Here is a 20,337-nt window from a genome sequence, read left to right as displayed (position 1 = left end):
GCCATCTGCTATTCTGCAGCCATGTACAGATGCACGGATGCACCGCCCAAAGATATCACACTGTTGATTGTTTGAAATGCGGAAAGTGGAATCGGGGAAAGGCATAACCTGTCGCTGTCTTCACTCTTCAGAGAATATGAGCTGAATTTACGCCTACCTCCAAAGTCCAATGCTTTGCGCACAAGACTGGGAAAAGGGATAACCAAAGCATGGCTTGTTTGCTTACGTAGGAGTGCATCGTAACATCTATACGATGTAAAGGCGAGCAGGGATTTTATAGCTCTACAAAAAAGCTAGCATATATTGTACGGGCGAGCATACGACTTTTTGGAGCTGCAGGAAGGAATAGACAGCTCATCGGTCAAAGAAAATAAGAATAAAACGATTCCGGATTAATAAGGCTTGGTTACTTCGATTCGATGCTACTTGCAAGGTCTAATTTCTCCGTTGAAGCAGCAAACTGCTCGAGCAAAAGATACCTGTGCAAGCCATTCTGCCCGTCCTACGGCTACGAGGGATAATAAAACAACATTATTATGTAGCAAACTTAAACCATTAAGTAGGACTTACGAGGGAATACTTTTCCACTGCCACTAGCTTCTTCAGAAGGCAGATCCTCCACGATCACAGACTATGCTTCCTTTTTTCCAATGCTTCATTTTGGGTGAACCTATGAGCCTATGACTCTAAGCCAACGTATTCAATTTGGGGGTTGTTTTTTCTTCCACGAGGTCAGTATAAACTATAAAATGCTAACATACATCCATACTATAAATACACGTACGCTAATTTTACTTTTATGAACACCTTCTAAATACCAAATCGACTAATGTTGAGAGTGATGAAGTCACCTTATAGGCACCTTCTTGACGATGAAAACTTTGTCCGACATCGAAAAATAATTAATTGAATATACAAGCATCCACGGTGAATCGGAAAACTCAAACCTGGATAAGATATCACAAGAAGTCTAATTAACCAACCAAGTTATGCTCATTTCGTTGCGAGCTACTCCCTCCATTTCAAATTGTAAATCGTTTTAACTTCTTTTAGTTCATAGATATTATTATGTACCTACATATAGTGTACGTCTAGGTGCCACTGTTAAAGAAAACTTGAAAAAGTAATTTTATATTAACAAAAGCATGTTACTTGCAAGTTGTAATATCTTCGGTTGAGTGGCAAGCGCTCGAGCTCTGATTAGCTCTGACTCCACAGTCCCCTGACTGGATGCTCGCCAGTAGAGTTACCGATCATTGAAGGGTATGCTTTATTTACTGCTCGGCTCGGGTATTAGCAACCTGCAAGTGTTCACGCTGAGTTGGGTGTGGATCTACTGATGCGTTCAGACGTTCAGTAAATTTATCCAAAATAGTTTAGAACGGGGCAGGTCGTTGATCCCGTGGGCGTTAATTATGTGAACCTGCAATGCTACTCCGTATGCGACAAGGCCACACCCCGGTAAGTAATAGATTGATGTCACCACCAGCAGGAATCATACTGTGTAACTGTTTTTTTTTTGAACTAAATACTGTGTGACTGTGACACTGTCCATTCTGCTCCTTCGTGCCTGCACGACAGCAACGGCTTTATCCCTGGTTTGGACCGCACATGTGTGATGAACTGATGGTCTTCCACATGGTCATGTTTCACTGCTGCTCTCTGTTGATGCGGTATGCACGTGGATGGGCGGTAATTACTCCGTCTTCATCTGCTCGTTTCCCCCCGTTACAACGTTAGATGATTAGATCTATCACCGCGGCAAGACGAAAACGTTTGTTTACCGCGAGCTGCTAGATCACCAGACCACCGGGGTCGGTCACATCACCGGTGACTAAAAGAAACAAAACCCGCGATACCAATCTCACCTCAGAAAAATGGCCGTGCCCGTCGCAATCCTTGCATGTGGTATTATTGGTGGGTGGGGCGGCCGGAGTTACAGCCGAGAGCGACCATCGTGTCTCAGGGTTCACACAAAAAGGAATAAAATGTGGACGAGAAAAAGAAACGATTGATGAAGAGAGAGAGAGAGAGAGAAACTGATGTGATGCGAATGTGATCCTTGTGAGGAACATTGAACAGAAGCAGCAGCCGCAAACGTCATGGACTCATGGTCATTGTGCAGTATAATGTCTATCTGCCGGAAAACGAAAATACCTGGGGCTGCCCGCGACGCCGACACATCAGGGTGTGTTTGGTTGCACGCACCACATGATGCATGCATGGATGATCTTGGATGGGGTGGTTCAACCAATTTGCTTGTACCATATGGTTCACTCTAATTAGTAGAATAATGTATTAAGTGGGATGACCTCATTCTGGATGAGTTGGTCCAATTCACCCAACCAGACAAAAAGAATCATTATTATTTTAAATTATTTTATACATGAATCAAATGATACAACCAACCAAACACACCCTCAGTCCGCCGCGGTGCGCCCGCCCGCCCACCCCGATCGTTCGAGAACAGCGAGGATCACATCGCATGGCACCGATCAATCGTCGGGGAATCGGATCGAACAACCAACTCCTCCGTCGTCCGTCCGCGGGGAGTCGGTGGCTTCGAAGGAAGCAATACCGACAGCGTCGAAGTGGTTTTGCCTTGCTTGGCTTGGCTTGGCTTGGCTCCACCTCTGTTTCCTGAAGCGAATCCTGGGAGTGTTTTTAACTTTCGGTCCACGCCCTTGAGGAATGGCGTGGAAGGCTTGCAACGGTTGCTTAACCGCGTCTTCGCTCGATTCGAGCTGCGGCGTGATTCCTTTCCTCCCCGTCGGTTGACGTGGAAGCGATACTTTTTCGCTCCGTGATGCGGTCAGAGTCTGACCGTCAGACTGCAGAGTGCAGCAGCTTCAGCATCTGCGTTTTGTGACTTGTGTTGAATTGAAAGCTAACCCTATCGTCATGATATGTCGTTCACATTTCTTTCGGTGAAAATATATCCCGTTCTTCTCCTCAAAAGGTCCAGAGGTTCATTCCCCAAGTGATCTCTTCCCCTAATGTGTTTGTTTCTTTAGTCACTTCTAAAATTCCTGTCACATCGAATGTTTAGATACTAATTAGGAGTATTAAACATAGACTAATTACAAAACTAATTGCACAGATGGAGACTAATTTGCGAGACGAATCTATTAAACCTAATTAGTCCATGATTTGATAATGTGATGCTACAGTAAACATGTGCTAATGATGGATTAATTAGGCTTAATAGATTCGTCTCGTGAATTAGCCTCTATCTGTGTAATTAGTTTTATAATTAGCTCATGTTTAATCTTCCTAATTAGCCTCTAAATATACGAGGTGACATAAATTTTAATCCGAACTAAAGATCATCCGGGACTGCAGGTCGGTCATATATCAGGTACCAACAGGCAACAACCACTATCATTCATCCGAGAAGTAATCGACTACGTTCTCTTTAAAAGTACATTTTATCAATAAACAACTTTTTTTTTTAAAAAGATTCTGCGATATCCAGCTAGCGTGTGCCTGTGACGCTACGCTCTACGACAGTTTTTTTTTTTTGAAAGATTACGCTCTACGACAGTTGCAGCTTCAATTTTGGATCATGGCTTGGCTGCTAGGTGCGCACGTAATCGTAAATAAAAAATAAATAAATACCGGGTATGATTTGGCAAGGAGAATAAACAATGCGCAGACAGTCCGACACCATCACAAAATCATATATGCGGCTCGATCTGCAGGTGCACTGCAACTGCCAGCCATACTCGATCTACAGTCTAGCAGATCTGAACCTTTTAAAAACTGTATCATTGCATGTTCCCCTAGTTTGCACAAGCTTTGGTGTTTCGTTTTTCAGGACACGACTAGACCAAAATGCTTTTCGATTGAGCCTAATTGTTTTCATTTCCTTTCCCCTCTTCCTCCTAGGCGCGGTGTTGCAATTAACCCACTCTATCCGTTCATAACGTACAACATTTGGAACAGAGTGGGTTATAAAGTTGACAACTAGAGTTATGATGAAGAAATGATTATAAAAACTATGGAGTTACTAACTATGAAAATATTTTTCATAAAGAAATCTGTATTACTAAGTGCATACGACCAGGCTATTTTTTTTTGTAAATAAAGGTCAATGTTAGATGGCTTTGGCTGCATCATTGCAAGCTTATAGTAAGAGAAAAAAGCTAAAACACTAGTTGGTTATTTTTAGAATAACGATGATGAACAAAAGAGAGTCATGGGCTTGTCTTGGTCCATGGGCTTAAAGGCTGTGTATCATGTTGGGCTGATCCATATCGCGTGGCCCGCCACAAAACCACATTAGGCAGAGAAGGCGGCAACACCCCACTCCATTTCTGCCACTTCCCGCCATCGGCTCTTCACATTTCCGCCGCCGCCAGGCTACCGCCGCAGCTCTGCTACCTGCCACCGCTGCTTCGGCGAATCGGCGATGGACATGGACATGGATATGCCAGATCCGGACGAGCTTGAGTGGATGGAGAGCCACGGCCTCCTCCCGGAGGAAGAGGAGGACGTCTACTTCGACGACCCCGACGAGGGCTTCGTCCCGCCCCACGGCGACTCGGACCAACCGCGCGATTCCTCGCAGCCGCCGGAGCCCGCTCCGCCACGCGCAAGTATGCAGCACTCTCCCTCTCTGTATATCGCAACCCTAGCTCTCGATTGTTTCGATTGCTGACGGAATTGACCAAATGCTTGCAAAGATGAAGCCTCGGAAGGCGGGTTGAAGCGGCCTCCACCTCCACCACCGCCGGAGAAGGAGGAAGAGGAGAGGAGCAAGCGGAGGAACGTGGAGCGGGAGGATTCGGAGGACGAGGAGTGGCTGCGCTACTCGCCTCCTCCTCCCGCCCCTGAAGTCGTCGTTGCCGAGAAGACAATCTCGCGGTTCGCGTCGGAGATCCATGGGGACTGTGTGCCCGTCACTGCGCCCAATGGGGAGAGGGTTTATGCCAAGCTTGCAGTTAAGGGATTGGTTGGTGGAGGAATTAATGGAACGAGGCAAGGGGCTCACTTCTCCAACCCAAATCCCAACCACAAGGGTTAGTTACTGGTACTAAGTGATTTATTTCCCTCGGAAATCAGGATGCAATTGACTTGGTTTGTTCATGGCTCATTTTGTCACTTTCCTTTTTGTTGTGATTCTGCAGGCCTGCTTTCAGAATCCTTTCATTCACTAACAAGGCGTGCTGAACAGGAGGCTTTAGCAAAGGTATATACATAAAGAACATTGTTAGGCATATTCAATAGATGACACTAAATGATCAATCTTAACACGGCACCATTTAATTATGACTAAACAGGGAGCATAAGAAATATCTAAAATGAACACTGTGAATCAAATGGTACTTATCTGGGTATCACTGGAAAATGTAGTGGATATTGTCGATTGGTACTAGGAAGTGGCAATCACCTATGCTACTTATTTTTTTCAGTTCAACCCAGAACAGGGGATGGATGTCTTTCTTCCTTTTGGATTTTACAATGGAAATTTGCCATGATAATCTCACAAGTCACATAATAACTCCGATATTTTGTTTCTTCTAAAAAAACAATTCCTGTATTTTCTGTTTTATGGAGTGATCTAGAAGACACTGTTCACTTTTAGTTTCACTAGTCAGTACTGCAATGCCCATAGGGAGTTGCACAAATCTACTGTATGGACCTAACCATGTCTACAACGTGCACTGACTATTAACTCAAGAAATGGCTTGGCTAACCATTTTTACTTTGATGATATGGCATGTGATTATTATTATATTTTACCACATCTACTAAAAGTAACCTACTCACTTTTGGTGATGTCTATGAAGGCCTTGCAGGAAAGCACAGACTCACTTGATAACGAGGCTAGTTCAGCGACTCCACTAGTCACAGAAAAACTTTGGGTGGAAAAGTATGCACCAAATTCTTTCACAGAGCTGTTAAGTGATGAGCACACAAACAGGGAGGTAAATACTGTTCCAAATTGCACCTTGCTACTTCAAAGTCAAGCTTTCCGTTTATGCTTGATCCGTTTTACTTGACATGTGTGTATGTGCCTTGTTCAGGTGCTTCTGTGGCTAAAACAATGGGACTCTTGTGTTTTTGGATCCCATATTCGAGCTACATGTGATGATGTTTTATCTGCCTTACGTCGGCACTCTTCTACCATCCAAAAGAATGCAAATAACAAAAATTTCTTCTCCAAGAGTAAGGGAGGTCCTGTTGACATGCCCCTGAATACACCTAGTAGCAACTCTGAAGGTTTGGGTGGCTCCTTCAGCAAAAGGTCACCAGCTGACAATACACCAGAACAAAAGGTGGGGTTAGCACTACTCTGCTGTGACCAAAAGCTGTCTATAAAAGATATTGCTGGTTTGTCATGCTGGTTCCCTACTGTAACTGATACCTTCCTGATGTTGCAGGTGTTGCTACTCTGTGGTCCACCTGGTCTAGGAAAAACAACACTAGCTCATGTTGCAGCTAGACATTGTGGCTACCATGTTGTGGAGGTCTGTGTTATGATCATACAATACTAGCAGTGTGTTTTGTTGTTTAATGTGATAATGTATAACTAAAGAGGATTTATGAGCTATTTCTTTAGTGCCAGATATATCTGTTGTCTTCCTTCCAAACCCCCCCTGTTTCAGTTTTTTAACGTTCCAAGGCATGACTATAACTCAATGCTTAAGATTTTGATATATAGACACATGCGCGCGCACCGGAAACTGCAACTATTATTTTATGTCAAAACTATGTTGATCCTCCTTCCAGTAATATTTATACACAACTTTTAGCACTGCCTCTTGTTAAAAAAAATGTCCGAGTGGTTGGTTTGTCTAATTGGCCTGTTGATCCTTCAGGCTCCTCAGGAAGATAAATTTTTGCTGGTACCATGTCCGTCATAGTCTCTGTCTGTCATGGTATCATCGCAATATATCCACCTGTTTAATCATGGATGCTTCAGAGATGCATTAACTTCCTAGTTCTCAATTCAAGTTCTATTTGTTGCTCATGTTCTGTGTTAAATGCAGATAAATGCCAGCGATGATCGTTCTGCTTCATCTATTGAAACAAAAATTCTTGATGTAGTTCAGATGAACTCAATCATGTCAGATTCCAAGCCCAAGTGTCTGGTGAGTTAAATACTGCTGCTTCAGTTTTCGAATTTCTCCCTCTATATTTTGTTGAATTTTCTGTCCTGTTTAGGTAATCGATGAAATTGATGGAGCACTTGGTGATGGAAAAGGTGCAGTGGAGGTTATTCTGAAGATGGTAGTCCTCTCCTGACATAGTTATCTTATAGTTTGCTGCAGCTCTACTTATTTTCCCACTTCTATATCAGGTTTTCATCGTACCAAATAAGAGTTTGCATCGGATGGTTTGCTCTTCTCTTGCAGATCAATGCTGAAAAGAGTAATAATTCTGACAGAAGCACTAATGCTGAAGAAACTCAAGTCCGAAAGGCATCTAAAAAAAGTCAAAGAATGGCAAAACTATTGAGGCCTGTAAGCATTGACGTTACCCCCTTTGCTTCCATTTTGATTGTCTTTACAGTCTATTAAATGTACTGATTAGACAATGTTCAAAGGTAATTTGTATATGCAATGACCTTTATGCTCCAGCCTTGAGACAACTGCGCCAAGTAGCCAAGTAATATCTCCCTTCTTTCATTATGTTTGGTACAGTTATAAATCATTGAAGGTTTTGCTTATGAGGACCGATTTAATTTCACAGGGTTCATGTGTTTGTGCAGCCAACGATTAGTCGTGTGGTGAACAGGTGATGTGACTGCACTTATTCCTAAGCTTCATCACATAGTAACAGAACATATCTTTGTAGCCACATACTTTCATGACACCCATGTGTTCATAAATCAATTTTCTTGTTTAGGCTCAAGTATATATGCAAAAATGAAGGTTTCAAGACAAGTGCAATTGCTCTTTCTGCATTAGCTGAGTATACTGGTACGATTTCTGTTGCACATTTTTTATTTGTAAAAACAGTGAGACATATGTTTAAGTATCATCGTGTAATGAATTGATGGCATGTGCAGTTCTTTTTTAACAGTAACAGAACTAAGATCAATCTTTTCGGCCTAGTTGATATAAATCTGTTTTAATTTGCATTTCATTATTTGATCTGGCTACTATTCTCTCTTTTTTTTTTCTTTTCAAAGAGCTGCTTCTTTTGCTTGTATTATGCACTTTCTAATACTTGGATGGATGAAAAGGGATTGCTATTGTTTGCATGGAGTATCTTTGCTACCCTGAGATGAATGGTTATTTTCATAGACTGAGAAATATTGCCCTGCAGAATGTGACATCCGGTCATGCTTAAACACACTTCAATTTTTGAACAAGAAAGGGGTGGCACTAAACATTGTAAGTGAGCTGATCTAAATATCCATATGAAGCTACTATTGGCAGATATGGTGTTGTTTCCCTAATGGTATGTGCTATGGAGCAGTCATCATTTGATTCACAAGTAATTGGACAGAAGGATAAGTCAAAAAGCATCCTCGATGTCTGGAAACAGGTCTGGTTTTCTCCCTGTAATGCCTCTTCAGCAGTTCTCTTTTGGAATCACAACTACAGCCACTTATGAACCTGTTCCATTGTGACTACATCTCTATACATAGTTCTTTTGGGCCTTGTTATCAACTTTATGAACCTTAACCTTCTGTAATTCAACGTAACACGACATTTTAGATGTCTTTTGGTTACTCCCACTCTCTTTTTTTTTCCTCAAACATGCAGGAGAGTTGCATATAATTTAATTAAGAAGAAAGATGGTTACTCCTGCTCTATGTTTAAATCAGGTCTTAGGACCTATGGTAGCAAAGTTTCAACCAACACCAGCACATATTTTTTTCGTTGTACCTTTTTTTTTCATCTTATTGAGTTAATTGTTCCACAGGTTTTGCAAAAGAAAAAACTCAAGCGATCTGGAAAGGCTGAAAGTCATTTCAGTAAAGATAAGGACACTGATTCTCTCTTCACACTCATATCTAACCGGTAAAATTTATCTGTCAGATTTCTTACATGGTTCTTTGAGCTGGTGTCACTTCTTTATTTGCATAAGTATTTCATTTGCAGTGGGGACTATGAAGTTACCATGGATGGAATCCACGAAAACTTCTTGAGACTATCATACCACGACCCAATGTTGCAAAAGACTGTGAGTATCTGTACAAGACATTGATTTTGGCTAATGATGGGATGTTTGATTTGCGTGACGCTTGATATTCTTCCTTTAATAATTCGTCTTCAAAAACTACCATGCAGGTAAAATGTCTCGATATACTTGGAGTTTCAGATTGCTTGACCAAATATGTTTACCGGACTCAGCAGATGCCGCTTCTTGGTATTATAGGACTGTATATTTTCTTCTTTGTATAGATATTTTACTAACAATGTTGAACCACTTATTTCAGCATATCAACCTCCAATTGCCATCACAATAAGTCGCATGGTTGCTCAAGTTGAAAAGCCAAATATTGAATGGCCAAAAGCTTTGCAGAGGTAATCCCTCCATATAATCATATTTTTTGCAGCCTACTCAGTGGCCCTAATGTCGATGTGTTTTTTAGGTCCCGAACGATGCTTTTAGAAAAGAAAGACATGTTGAAGACCTGGCAAACCGAAATGTCACCTGTTGTCTCAAGGCACATGTCAGTAGAATCATTTGTTGAAGATATTGCTTCCCCCTTCTTACATATTCTCTCTCCACTGAGTTTAAGACCTGTAAGTTGTGCCAAACTTTATCTCGAAATTAATCTGTTGGTATATTACTTATTTGCTTAATTAATTTGTCTTCAACAACTGAAGTGAGTATTGCATGGTTAACGTATGTTTATAGTGATTTGAACTACCACAAATGAAGCATGAAACTATGGAGCCAATATCTTAATATTTTCTTCTGAAATAAATATCAACTAAGGAAAGGGTTTAAGGCCCTATGCCAATCCAAGTTCACCAGTATGAAACATATTGTTTCTAGAATTTGTTTTTGAAAGAAACATTGGTTCTACATGGCATTGCAAGTTTGAATATAAGACTATGTTTTAATCTTTTTACAAGGTTTCTAACAGCACAGGATCTTTTCAGGTAGCCCTGAATTTGCTGTCACAGAGAGAAAAGGATGAACTTGTGCAGCTAGTTGATACTATGGTTTCCTACTCAGTTACATATAGAAACACAAAGTTTGCCCCTCAAGAAAGGGCAAACATATCTGTGGTGCCACATGATGTTCCTTCACTTTCTCTCCATCCTCCATTCAGTGATATCATAAACTTTAAGGTTTGTTTTGATCTTTAAGTTCTTATTCTTAATTCACATATTGTGCACTCTTCTCACTATACCTAACATAGCTCTTGATATCAGGGCTATCAATCAGAGCACATTGATCTGTCTCTGGCCATGAAACAGCTCTTGGTGCATGAGGTGAGTTATCCTTCTAAATTTGCAATTATGTAAATTTATAGTTTCATGTCTGCTTAGCACTTGATGCCAATCTTCCAAGTTCTAACTGAATTTAACTGTAACAACTAAATATATATCCTTTTTTTCTCTGAGGCTATCATTTATTGTTTACAATCTTTTGGCAAATTATGTTGGACTTTTATAAATACTAACTGAGAAAAGCACGTTCAATTGGCATATGACTGAGCTGCACCTTGAAAGCTTTCTCTTGACAGGTACTGACATAAATTTTGAATTCAGTAAATCCATATATGCTCTCGAACTTGTGATATTGCTTATGTCAAATCTGGTATTTGCCTATGTGATATTGCTTATGTCAAATCTTGTATTTGCCAGTGCACTTGCACCTGTCCGCGGCTTTGTTTTTTTTTTTAAGAAACTGCACTAAATCGAAAGAAACAGGGCCATAGGCATACTTGAACACATGAGGAAGATTTTGATGAGGGAAATTTGCTGTAGAACAAAGGCAATTTGTTCTCATCCTTGTCAACACAATATCTTTGATGCAGGTAGAGAAGCAGAAGATCATTAAATATAGTGCTGGCAAGTTGAACCAAACTAATGATGGAGATGTCAGGAGCGAACCTTTATCAGCTATAAGAAAGAAAGCAATAGCTGATTCCATTGCTCCAGCATTACATTCTTCCAAGGATAGCTCCAAGCGCAATTCAACTACACTTCAAATGCAATCAAATTCAGCCTCTAGTCTGAATGGTAAAAGTCCTGCACCTGCCAAAAAGCACTCCAACCGTGCAACAAATTTCTTTGACAGGTAATGTAGTAATGTCCAACTATCGCTCATTAGATGCCAACTTGCTATTTTACTTACAACTATTGATAATGGTGAAGTTTACCTATTTCCTTTGACAAAAACAGGTTTAGGAAGGAAAGACTGGTAGATGCAAAAACTCATAGTGATGCTGGGCAGCAAGGAGCAACAACTCAGAGGGACTCACGCCCTCTGATCTTCAAATACAATGAGGTATGTTGCTTTTCACCAATCTTTAGTTATCCTTTTGTGTTTTCATATAATAAACAGAATCATTAAGAATACTATGGAATTGGTTGTCCCTTATAATTAAATTTGCTGGACGTGGGTGTGGTCCTAGATCCAACATGACAAGTATGTATTCCCTACTATACATCGATCGTTGTTGATGGAACAATGTTTTTTAAAAGTTATTTTGTTTAAGCTCTTGGAATGAAGATAAAATTTTCTCAATGACATTGAGGACACGTATAATGTAGAAATCAACATTTAACGTTAGGATGATATGTGGGAGCTAGAACCACATGCCCGCATTCAGTGACAACAGATAAATTTTTTTATTTACATACCTCCCAAGTAACACCCAGCAGAAAGTTTATTCAATCAATTGATTTTAGTTGCCGACATGTCTTGTATGCTAATCCGACCCGTGCGATTCCACTCGGCCACTCCTTTGGCTTTGGACTCATGCCAACAATTGTACGCCCCTTTATAGTTTATACACATTTTTCTTTTGCCATTATCTCATGAAGGTGACTGCAATGTGCAGGGTTTCACAAATGCAGTGAAAAGACCAGTGAGAGTTCGCGATCTTCTGCTCAGTTAGGCCCGTTTGGTCCTTGCCCTTGTACTGTAAAGTCATCTTTTCCCCCTTTTTAATTATATCCTTCTCTGTATATTGATTGTACCATGTGTATCATGTAGGATAGTTTGAACTATTGATGGATCAAACTAAAATTACACTTATATGTAATGTCACATGCACATTTTCTTTCTATAATTTGGGAGACAAGAAGAAATCAAGAATGCCATCAGGATGTATTATGTCGGTGTCTCAACTGTCAAGCGCTTTGTGTTGGTTCCATGCCAAGATCAGAAGATTTATGGCTTAAAATATTTATTTTAAAAGAAAAGGCAGCAGAAATCATGACAAAGTCCATGAACATTTCTCCAAGAACTAGCCATCAACATTGGCTCAGAAAAAAAAAGAAAGTCAGCACCATAGATGTCCCATGCTCGTCAATGAGAAAGGACCTGCATTTTTTTTCCAAAAACAAAATATTGTTGTTTGAATTCTAGTTACCGATGTCGATGTTGTATTTGGATAATGGTTCCTTTCAAGAAGAGGAAAATGGCTCTTGCCCAAAGTGGGCTTGTGGGTTCGACTTGGACAGTGATCCAATGACTCGTCTGATGGGCCGAGCCGACCTGACCTTCCTACCCATAACATGGCTGGCCCAATACCACGTGTTCTGATCCATTTTGCCCAGTCTGAATCTGAAGAAAAGTCGTCGCCTCCTCAGGGACAACCAGCGCCCAGCGGCAGTCTAGCACCAGCAACGAGCAAACGATGGGAACCGTCGGCGGCGGCGGCAAGAGCGGCACAGTGAAGCAGCTCAACGTGGGGGGCAAGCTCTTCTCGCTGGAGGCAAGCTCCCTTTCCCTCTCCCTGTCTCTCGATTCCCCTTCCCCCACCCCAACCTTCGTGGACCGCGACCCAGCCCTCCTATCCGCCGTCCTCGCCGCCATCCGCGCCCCGTCCTCCGCCGCGCCCGCCTTCCCCGCGCGCGTCCTCCTCGACGAGGCCCACTTCTACGGCCTCCACGCGCAGCTCCTCGCTGCGCTCTCTCCGCCGCCGCTCCGCGGCTTCTCCGTCTCCCTCGCCTCCACCCTCTCCCCCGCCTCCGAGCCGTTCCCCACCGCCTTCGCGCCGCACCACGACGGGTCCCTCTGCCTTGCCCACGGCGCCGGGCAGGTCACCTATTACTCCCCGGCGCTGGATCACCTCTCCACCTTCCGGACCCACCTCCACCGGATCACCTCACTCCAGCAACTGCCCCCCGGCCTCGTCGTCCTCGGGTCCGCCTCCGCTCCAGGGCTGCACGTGTACGACTACCTCGAAGGCCGGCATGTCGCCTCCGTTCAGTGGTCGGATCCCACTGACACTCGCTGCAGCAAGGCGAAGGTCGTCGCCATTGCTGCCTGTCCTGCTGATGCTGCCGATAAGAATTCACCCATCTTGGCAACATTTGAGTGCCCTCATCGGGAGAACTGCATCCTGGTGGTTGACCCTGTAACACTGAAGCCAATGCAGGAGATTGGCCGGCAGAGTGGTAGTGCGGCAAAGTCATCGACACCATGTCGAGTGGTGCACCTGCCGGCACCTGGGCTGGTGTTTGCATCATTTGTGAGTTCTGGGGCATTCGGCTACTCTGGCTACATGAGGCTGTGGGATATTCGGTCTGGGAATGTGGTGTGGGAGACAAGCGAACCAGGGGGAGCTGGAAGAAGCAGTAGGTTTGGGGATCCATTTGCAGATGCAGATGTGGATGTCAAGCAGCAGGCAATTTACAAGGTTTGTTCAAAATCAGGAGATGTTGCAGTGGCAGACCTGAGATCCCTTGGTAACGACCCTTGGGTGTATATGTCATCAGGACCAAGAGGGAGTGGAGGAGGCTATGGCAGTGTTCTGCATTGCCATCAGTCTCAAGTATTTGTCAGTCGGAAGGATGGACTGGAGGTTTGGTCCCGATTGGGAGAACAGCTTCACGACACAGGCGACTTCGCAGAGCAATCAGGAACAAAGGAAGGACCCAGAAGTGAAGGAATCGATGAAAGCTTTTATAGGAGTTGCTATGTGGACACGGAAGAGGACGCTAAACGTGGAATGATACAGATGATGGCAGGGGGTGGAGATCGCTTGTTTCTGACAAGAGAAAATATGCAAGGTGTGGAAGTGTGGGAGACGTCCCACCTTGCTGGTGCTGTTTCTCTCTGATAGCAGTCTCCTCTTGTGGACACGGAGTGACTGCTCAGTAGGTCTACCAAGAGAATTGAAAGTGCACTTGCCAAACATGATGCCATTCTTGTTCTTGGTTCATGGCTTCATGCACAATTCGGTACTGAAAATATGGTCCTTTGTAGTCGGCCTCACGAGATATGTTATGTATAGTCACATGTCGTGCTTCAGCAGATGCATTTCGTGGCAAATGCATGAAATTGAAAGAAGTAACCTTCTTGGATGTAAAACTTCCTTTTTAGTCTCTTAGCACAAGATCTTACCTTTTACAGTATCAATTGTCAAAAAGTCATAGCATCCTCGATTTAGTGCCATATGTTTACGTATTACTAAATTTGTAATTATCCTACCACAGCATCCTGGGCTGAGAGCATGATACCAACTTGCTATTAGAATGATTTATTCTTATCTTGTTGAGTGTGTCTGGGAGTAGGCTCCTGCCTCTCCTTTGTACTGGGAGCAGACTCTTGCCTCTCCTTTGTATTTCTTCTCTCTTATTAAGGAAATGGCATGCAGCTCTCCTGCGTTGCTTGAGAGAAAAGCTTAAAAATATTTATTTTCTGACATTGAGAGCAACCTCTTTTCATCCTCATCTTTAGAAGTTATTGGTTAGGACTTACGAGAATATATAGTGGGATAATTATCCAGGCATTTGATATTTGCAGATTTCGAATAATGAATTGGAATATCCATAATCCTCTGGGTATAACCATATATGAAGTATTGGGGTAGACTGGTAGAGATATTGCTCCTCCGCGACCATTTTTACCAGCTCCAGCTTTTGAAGAAACTGCTGTGATATCCTTGAAAGAAGATAATGTGATATCATCTTCAGTAAAGTCACAGTGAGCAGGTTTTCACTCTTCCCTTTTCATCATCTCGGCCAACCTCATTATCAGAGAACTTAAGGCTATTCTTTTGGTGTACCCTACTAATCATCATGAAAGAAATGTATCGCCTAAATATAATAATTGGTGTCTTCCTCTTTAAACTTTGTTCAACCTCACTTGTTAGATTATCCTTTTCTTTGTTGGAGTAGGATCCTTTGAAAGTGCAAATTCAACCACAGATTTTGTTCCAAATTTATATGCTTGAGCACCTATAGTTCTTTTTGTGCTTTGATGCTGTCTTGCTTTGTATGTGCAATAAATTATGTTGTGCATTTGGATGATTATACTCTGAACATAGTGTACCGGATTCAAAAGAATTATTAGAGAAATTATGATTGTTTCTTATGAAATATCATAACTCAAAGTTCATTAATTTCACCTCTACCAAAAAAAGAAAGTCCTATTCATTCTAAACTGCAGCTTTTGTCCATATTAAAAGTTTCATTTCAGAATGTTGCCACGAGAACAGTATCTGCAAGAGTACATTAGTTTAGTACAGGTTTTGTTAGTGATGTGATGTTTGTACAGTTTAGTAGGTAGGGTGCTTGTGTCAAAATAACTTATCAGATATAATGCAAAAAGATACAGCAGCGAGCATGTAGGCTTTTATGTAAGCTATGTAAGCAACCTGCTTTCTTATTTTAAGTGAAAGATTTTGTAAGCGTCCTTTTTTCTTCTTTGAGCTTCAGACAGTCGGTATCAGAAAAAGAAACAAATAATGGTACCACGTTTCTTAATTTCTTTACCAGCACCAGAGTAGATGTTGTGAATGGCTGACTAATTCTGAACAGCTACGGTCATAGTGACGCACTAATACTTTTTTATATATCCACAGTAGGAAACAACATAATCTTTGGGATCTTTACACTTTTACAGAGAGAGTGGTGATTGTACGAGTCTTGTCGATTGTTATGGACTGGGGCATGCTATTGCTATAAACTGGAGCTAAATGATTTCTGATAATAAGTTGCTGTAACCATTTCTTGGTCTGGTAGTTTCTTTTGTTGTTTCATGATGGGGTCTGGGAATCAGATTGTCTCGGCTGAATGGAGTGCTGTGTGCATGGGCAACATGAACATGGTAACTTGGTAAGCCGTAACATAAAGCATTTACCAAAACTATAAATGGTAACCATGGCAACATCTCGTTTGAAAAAGAAAAGAAAAGAGAATTGTATGTAAGCCAGGATGGCAAAGTGATGTTGTTCAGACGCTGAACTTGGAATGAAAACAATATTTTTTTTTTGCTCGGATGCTGAACGAACTTCTTGGTTGGCTCGCAACTTTTGTTGTCTCATGATGAGGTCCGGGAATCACATTATCTAATGTCTTAACGGAGGACTGTCGTAGTGTCGTGTGCATGGGCTTGGATGCTCCCTTTTGGCTCAGAACATGGCGAATCGTACCACAAAGCATTGCTAAAAACCTATAAAAACCACCACAACATCTCATCCAGAAAAAAATAAGGGCTAAAATCGTACGTAACCCAGCACGGCAAAGTGATACTAGCAGCGAATCTCAAGAAGCAAGAGCCCCCGGTCTGTCCCTGCCGCCGGAGCATATCATTCGTTCCTTGTGCACGACTCAGATTCCAGATGTGCTCCACAGTTTGGTCGCGAGTCTCGGATCCCATGTACTCGAGTACAACGTACGCTGCTGCGGATGATTACGCGGCGCTGCCGACGGGTCTTCCCATCCGTTTAGCTGCGTTCGGAAGGGCACAGCCGCCATCATACCCGAGGACTCGCAGCCAGCGTGACAAAAAAACCCTCGAGACGCACGTATTCTACGCCGAAATACAGCTCGGTTCGCTGTGGCGGGCCGCGGGCATCATGGAGGGGGCACATGGGCCAGGCGTTAGCTAGCAAGGGCCGAGGGGATCTCTGCGCTGCGCGGGTCAGACCGCCGCTGCACGTTTCGCCTTGTTCGGGAGCGCCGCAGGGACAGTCGCATCTTGTCCCGCCCGCTGTCTCCCTCTCCGTCTCGCCTCACCGCCCGTCGCGTTGCCATGCCTCGGCTAATCTTTTGGGGTTTAGCGGCCAGCCAGGGGGTCAGTGAGAGGTGACATGAATACATGATGCGCCATGGAGATCGGTGTGGAGGCAGGCCGGGGACAGAGGAGGGCACGTCAGGCGGATCAACAATGATGATGGCTCCCTCCGAGCCTACACGTTCCAATCCACTAATCCAGGCTCCGCGGGCGACGGCGAGATGAGGCGCGGCATCAACCCCCGTCCCCATTGATCGATCGGTAGCTTGCCCACATCCATCATTCGCTTCACCCGCCTGTGCAAGTCTACAGGCACAGCCTCCTCTATGTGACCGACGGGCTGACGGTGCATGGAGCTGGGAGACTAGCGCTGTCATGCCTACACCAGCAGCAGTAGCTGCATGGAACCTTTGCCGTTCTTGCGTATATACACGGCACACCGTGTTGCTGTCGCCACGGGATCGCCTTTTGCGTTCGGCTTCCGTACTTTACCAGCACGCAGCCCACCACGTCGGCACGTTCCCTTCTCGGCTTTAAGCTCCCGGCCCTTTTCCCTTCCCTTTCCACCTCCGATCACTTCCCGGCTTGAGCTTGCTTCCTCCACTCACCTGTCAGAGTATTCCTTCCTTTATGGTCCTCAATCTCTCATTGCATTGCGCTTGCGCCGGCATGATCTGAGTCAAGTGCGCGAGGACTGAGCAAGCTCGCTGCTGGTGGTGGTCAAAGATCGGCGATGGCGGGCGGCAGCGGCAGCTCGCTGCTGCGTGGCTTCCTGTCGCTCTTCTTCCTCCTCTTCATCCACATTGGCCACGCCGGCTGCTGCTTCTCCTCTGGGTCTGCCGCGCGGGCACGGGAGGAGGACGAAGCTGAGGACGCCGACGCCGATGGGAAAGTGGGCGGCGCCGGAGGTGGGAGCAACAAGAGGAGGAAGATATCGCCGTTGATTTTCTCCCCGGCCGCGTCGTCGTCTGCCGCTACCAACGATAGTGTCAGAGCCCGGCGCAGGCACGTGTCGTCGGTCGCCGCCAGCCTCCGGTTATACCTCCACCGCATCTTCTCTTCATCCGGGGCCAGGGATGCCACCGTTGCGGGAAGGGAGGAGGAGGAGGCGGTGACCACCACCGTGTCCTCACCTCTCGCCCGGTCCCTGCCGCCCCAGCCCTCGGCGTCGGTGGTGCTGTCCACGCCGTCGTCGCCGTGCGCGTCGTCTTCTCCGTTCATGTCGCCGCTCTCAGTGCGCTCCCTCAGCGCCACCCCCGTCCCGTCCTCGCCGCAGAAGCTGCTGCAGGCAAGCAGGCAGTCGTCGCGGTCGTTCGCCGCCCGCGGCGACGTGTTCCCCTGCAAGGTGTGCGGCGAGGTGCTGGCACGGCCGCAGCTGCTGGAGCTCCACCAGGCGATGAGGCACTCGTTGTCGGAGCTCACCGACCTGGACTCCAGCACGAACATCATCCGCATGATCTTCCTCGCCGGGTGGAAGCCCGGCGTCGGCGGCGAGGCCCCCATCGTCGTCCGCCGCGTCCTCAGGATCCACCACAACCCCCGTGCGCTGGCCCGCTTCGAGGAGTACCGCGACCTCGTCCGCGCGCGCGCCGCCCGGCGCTGCGCCGGCGAGGGCGGCGCCGCCGCCGCCGCCGTGGAGGAGCGGTGCGTCGCGGACGGGAACGAGCGCCTGCGCTTCCACTGCTCCACCATGCTCTGCTCCCTGGGCGGCGGCGGCGCGTGCGGGAGCCCCTACTGCTGCGTGTGCAGCACCCTGCGGCACGGGTTCGCGGGGAAGCAGGCCGACGTGGACGGCATCGCCACCTACGCCTCCGCGTGGGCCGCGCACGCCTCCCTCCCCGACGACGTGGAGCGCGAGTTCGCGTTCCTCCAGGTGCGCCGCGCCATGCTGGTGTGCCGCGTCGTGGCCGGGCGCGTCGGCCGCGGCGCCGACGACGACAAGGTGGCCTACGACTCCATGGTGCCCGTGCGCGGCGTCGGCGGTGGCAGAGCCACCGGCGGGGACGACGTCGAGCTGCTGGTGTTCAACCCCAGAGCCGTGCTCCCGTGCTTCGTCATCCTCTACAGCAGCTAGCCAGCAGCCACGACGGCCACGAGGCGGCCAGCCTGCACGCAGTACTAGTGTATAGCCTTTCACTGTTCACCGGTCTGTGGTCACCGGTCACTCGCCGTGGCGCGGTCGCGTTCGTGGGGAGGCCTCGCGCGCGCTGTCCCGGAGCTCTGGATCCCTGGTCGGATCGTGCAATCAGCAGTGGCCGACGCCGTCGTCTAATTTGCTGGATCCGATCGAGCTTGTGAATGATACGGAGTTGAGTGAGCCTACCACGCGAGTGCGACGCGCCAGAACCATAATGTTTGATTGGGTTTTGTAGTAGTGTGGTTGGCATGTTTCTGTGGCTCTTACTGTTGTTGGTCCCCTGTCAGCTGTTTTGCTACATGGTCTAGTGGTCTCTGCTCAATTATCCTGACTTCTCATCTTGATGTTGATGTGTGTTCAGATTTGCTTTGTGCCTCTCTGTTGCATGTACCATACCTTGTCATTAGGAGTTTAGGACTTACCTTTTTGACTACTCAATAGTACGAAGACACCGTTCTCTTGTGTATTAAGGGGAAAAAGTGCAAACTGCAGAGAGAACTGTAAGTAGCAAGATTTCCCTTTCTTGTTCTAGTTTGTTGACCAGCTAACTTTTCCATTACTCAGCCACAATGTAGCAAAATCCAAAAAGATTAGTACGCGGGCCTGTTTCTGGGCCATGGGCCTAGTCTATCAACACTGAACATTTTCATCCCAATTTGGGCCACTATCCTTTCATCCCCTATTTATTGGGCCACTAGTGGCTTGGTACCAAAAGGTCTAAAAGGAAGTAAAGAAAAGAGACCTAGCGATACCAAAGGTCTGACCTAGCGATCCATTTCATCATCCTAATAGTGTGAGTGTATTTGAAAGCAAGATTTTTTTAAGAATACTCGTTCCAATAGAGAAATATAGCAATGAAAGATATGATTAATACTAAACTATAAATCTTCAATCATAGTCGTTTCACGATATTCTTATGCACATGTGTTTTTTTTTCTGAAACATTAGAAGCCCTAGAATGTGCACGAGACAGACCACTTTTATACATGAACAGAACAGCCCTAGCTAAATCATGACCTTTGCATGTACCTTTGCCCACCAATAGCAACATATTTGATTCCAGATTTGCGTTCGTGGATACTGGACAG

At 45.3% G+C, this 20,337-nt stretch overlaps 3 protein-coding genes across 3 annotated transcripts; all 3 read left to right on the top strand.

The window, feature by feature from the left end:
* Nucleotides 1-4,307: 4,307 nt before the first annotated feature.
* LOC117837822 (uncharacterized) lies at nt 4,308-12,258 on the top strand. Its single transcript, XM_034717598.2, has 24 exons — nt 4,308-4,598; nt 4,686-5,021; nt 5,130-5,191; nt 5,793-5,930; nt 6,030-6,281; nt 6,387-6,473; nt 6,996-7,097; nt 7,171-7,236; nt 7,362-7,469; nt 7,553-7,614; nt 7,699-7,743; nt 7,855-7,928; nt 8,278-8,345; nt 8,431-8,499; nt 8,881-8,978; nt 9,060-9,141; nt 9,249-9,327; nt 9,398-9,485; nt 9,554-9,707; nt 10,071-10,262; nt 10,347-10,406; nt 10,955-11,217; nt 11,322-11,427; nt 11,984-12,258. Exons 1-24 carry the CDS (start codon nt 4,412-4,414, stop codon nt 12,038-12,040), a joined length of 2,835 nt encoding a protein of 944 aa, XP_034573489.1. The 5' UTR covers nt 4,308-4,411; the 3' UTR covers nt 12,041-12,258.
* Nucleotides 12,259-12,733: 475 nt separating this feature from the next.
* On the top strand, nt 12,734-14,644 carry LOC117837823 (protein ENDOPLASMIC RETICULUM-ARRESTED PEN3). The gene has a single exon (XM_034717599.2). The coding sequence runs from the start codon at nt 12,785-12,787 to the stop codon at nt 14,210-14,212; it is 1,428 nt and encodes a 475-aa protein (XP_034573490.1). The 5' UTR covers nt 12,734-12,784; the 3' UTR covers nt 14,213-14,644.
* A 2,511-nt stretch (nt 14,645-17,155) lies between these two features.
* LOC117837824 (uncharacterized) lies at nt 17,156-19,571 on the top strand. The gene has a single exon (XM_034717600.2). The coding sequence runs from the start codon at nt 17,846-17,848 to the stop codon at nt 19,184-19,186; it is 1,341 nt and encodes a 446-aa protein (XP_034573491.1). The 5' UTR covers nt 17,156-17,845; the 3' UTR covers nt 19,187-19,571.
* Nucleotides 19,572-20,337: the final 766 nt, after the last annotated feature.

Source organism: Setaria viridis, chromosome 9, assembly GCF_005286985.2.
Source record: "Setaria viridis chromosome 9, Setaria_viridis_v4.0, whole genome shotgun sequence".
In the NCBI taxonomy this organism is placed as follows: domain Eukaryota; kingdom Viridiplantae; phylum Streptophyta; class Magnoliopsida; order Poales; family Poaceae; genus Setaria; species Setaria viridis.
Note: the sequence above shows the minus strand (reverse complement) of the source record. Positions and strands in the feature narration are given on the sequence as shown.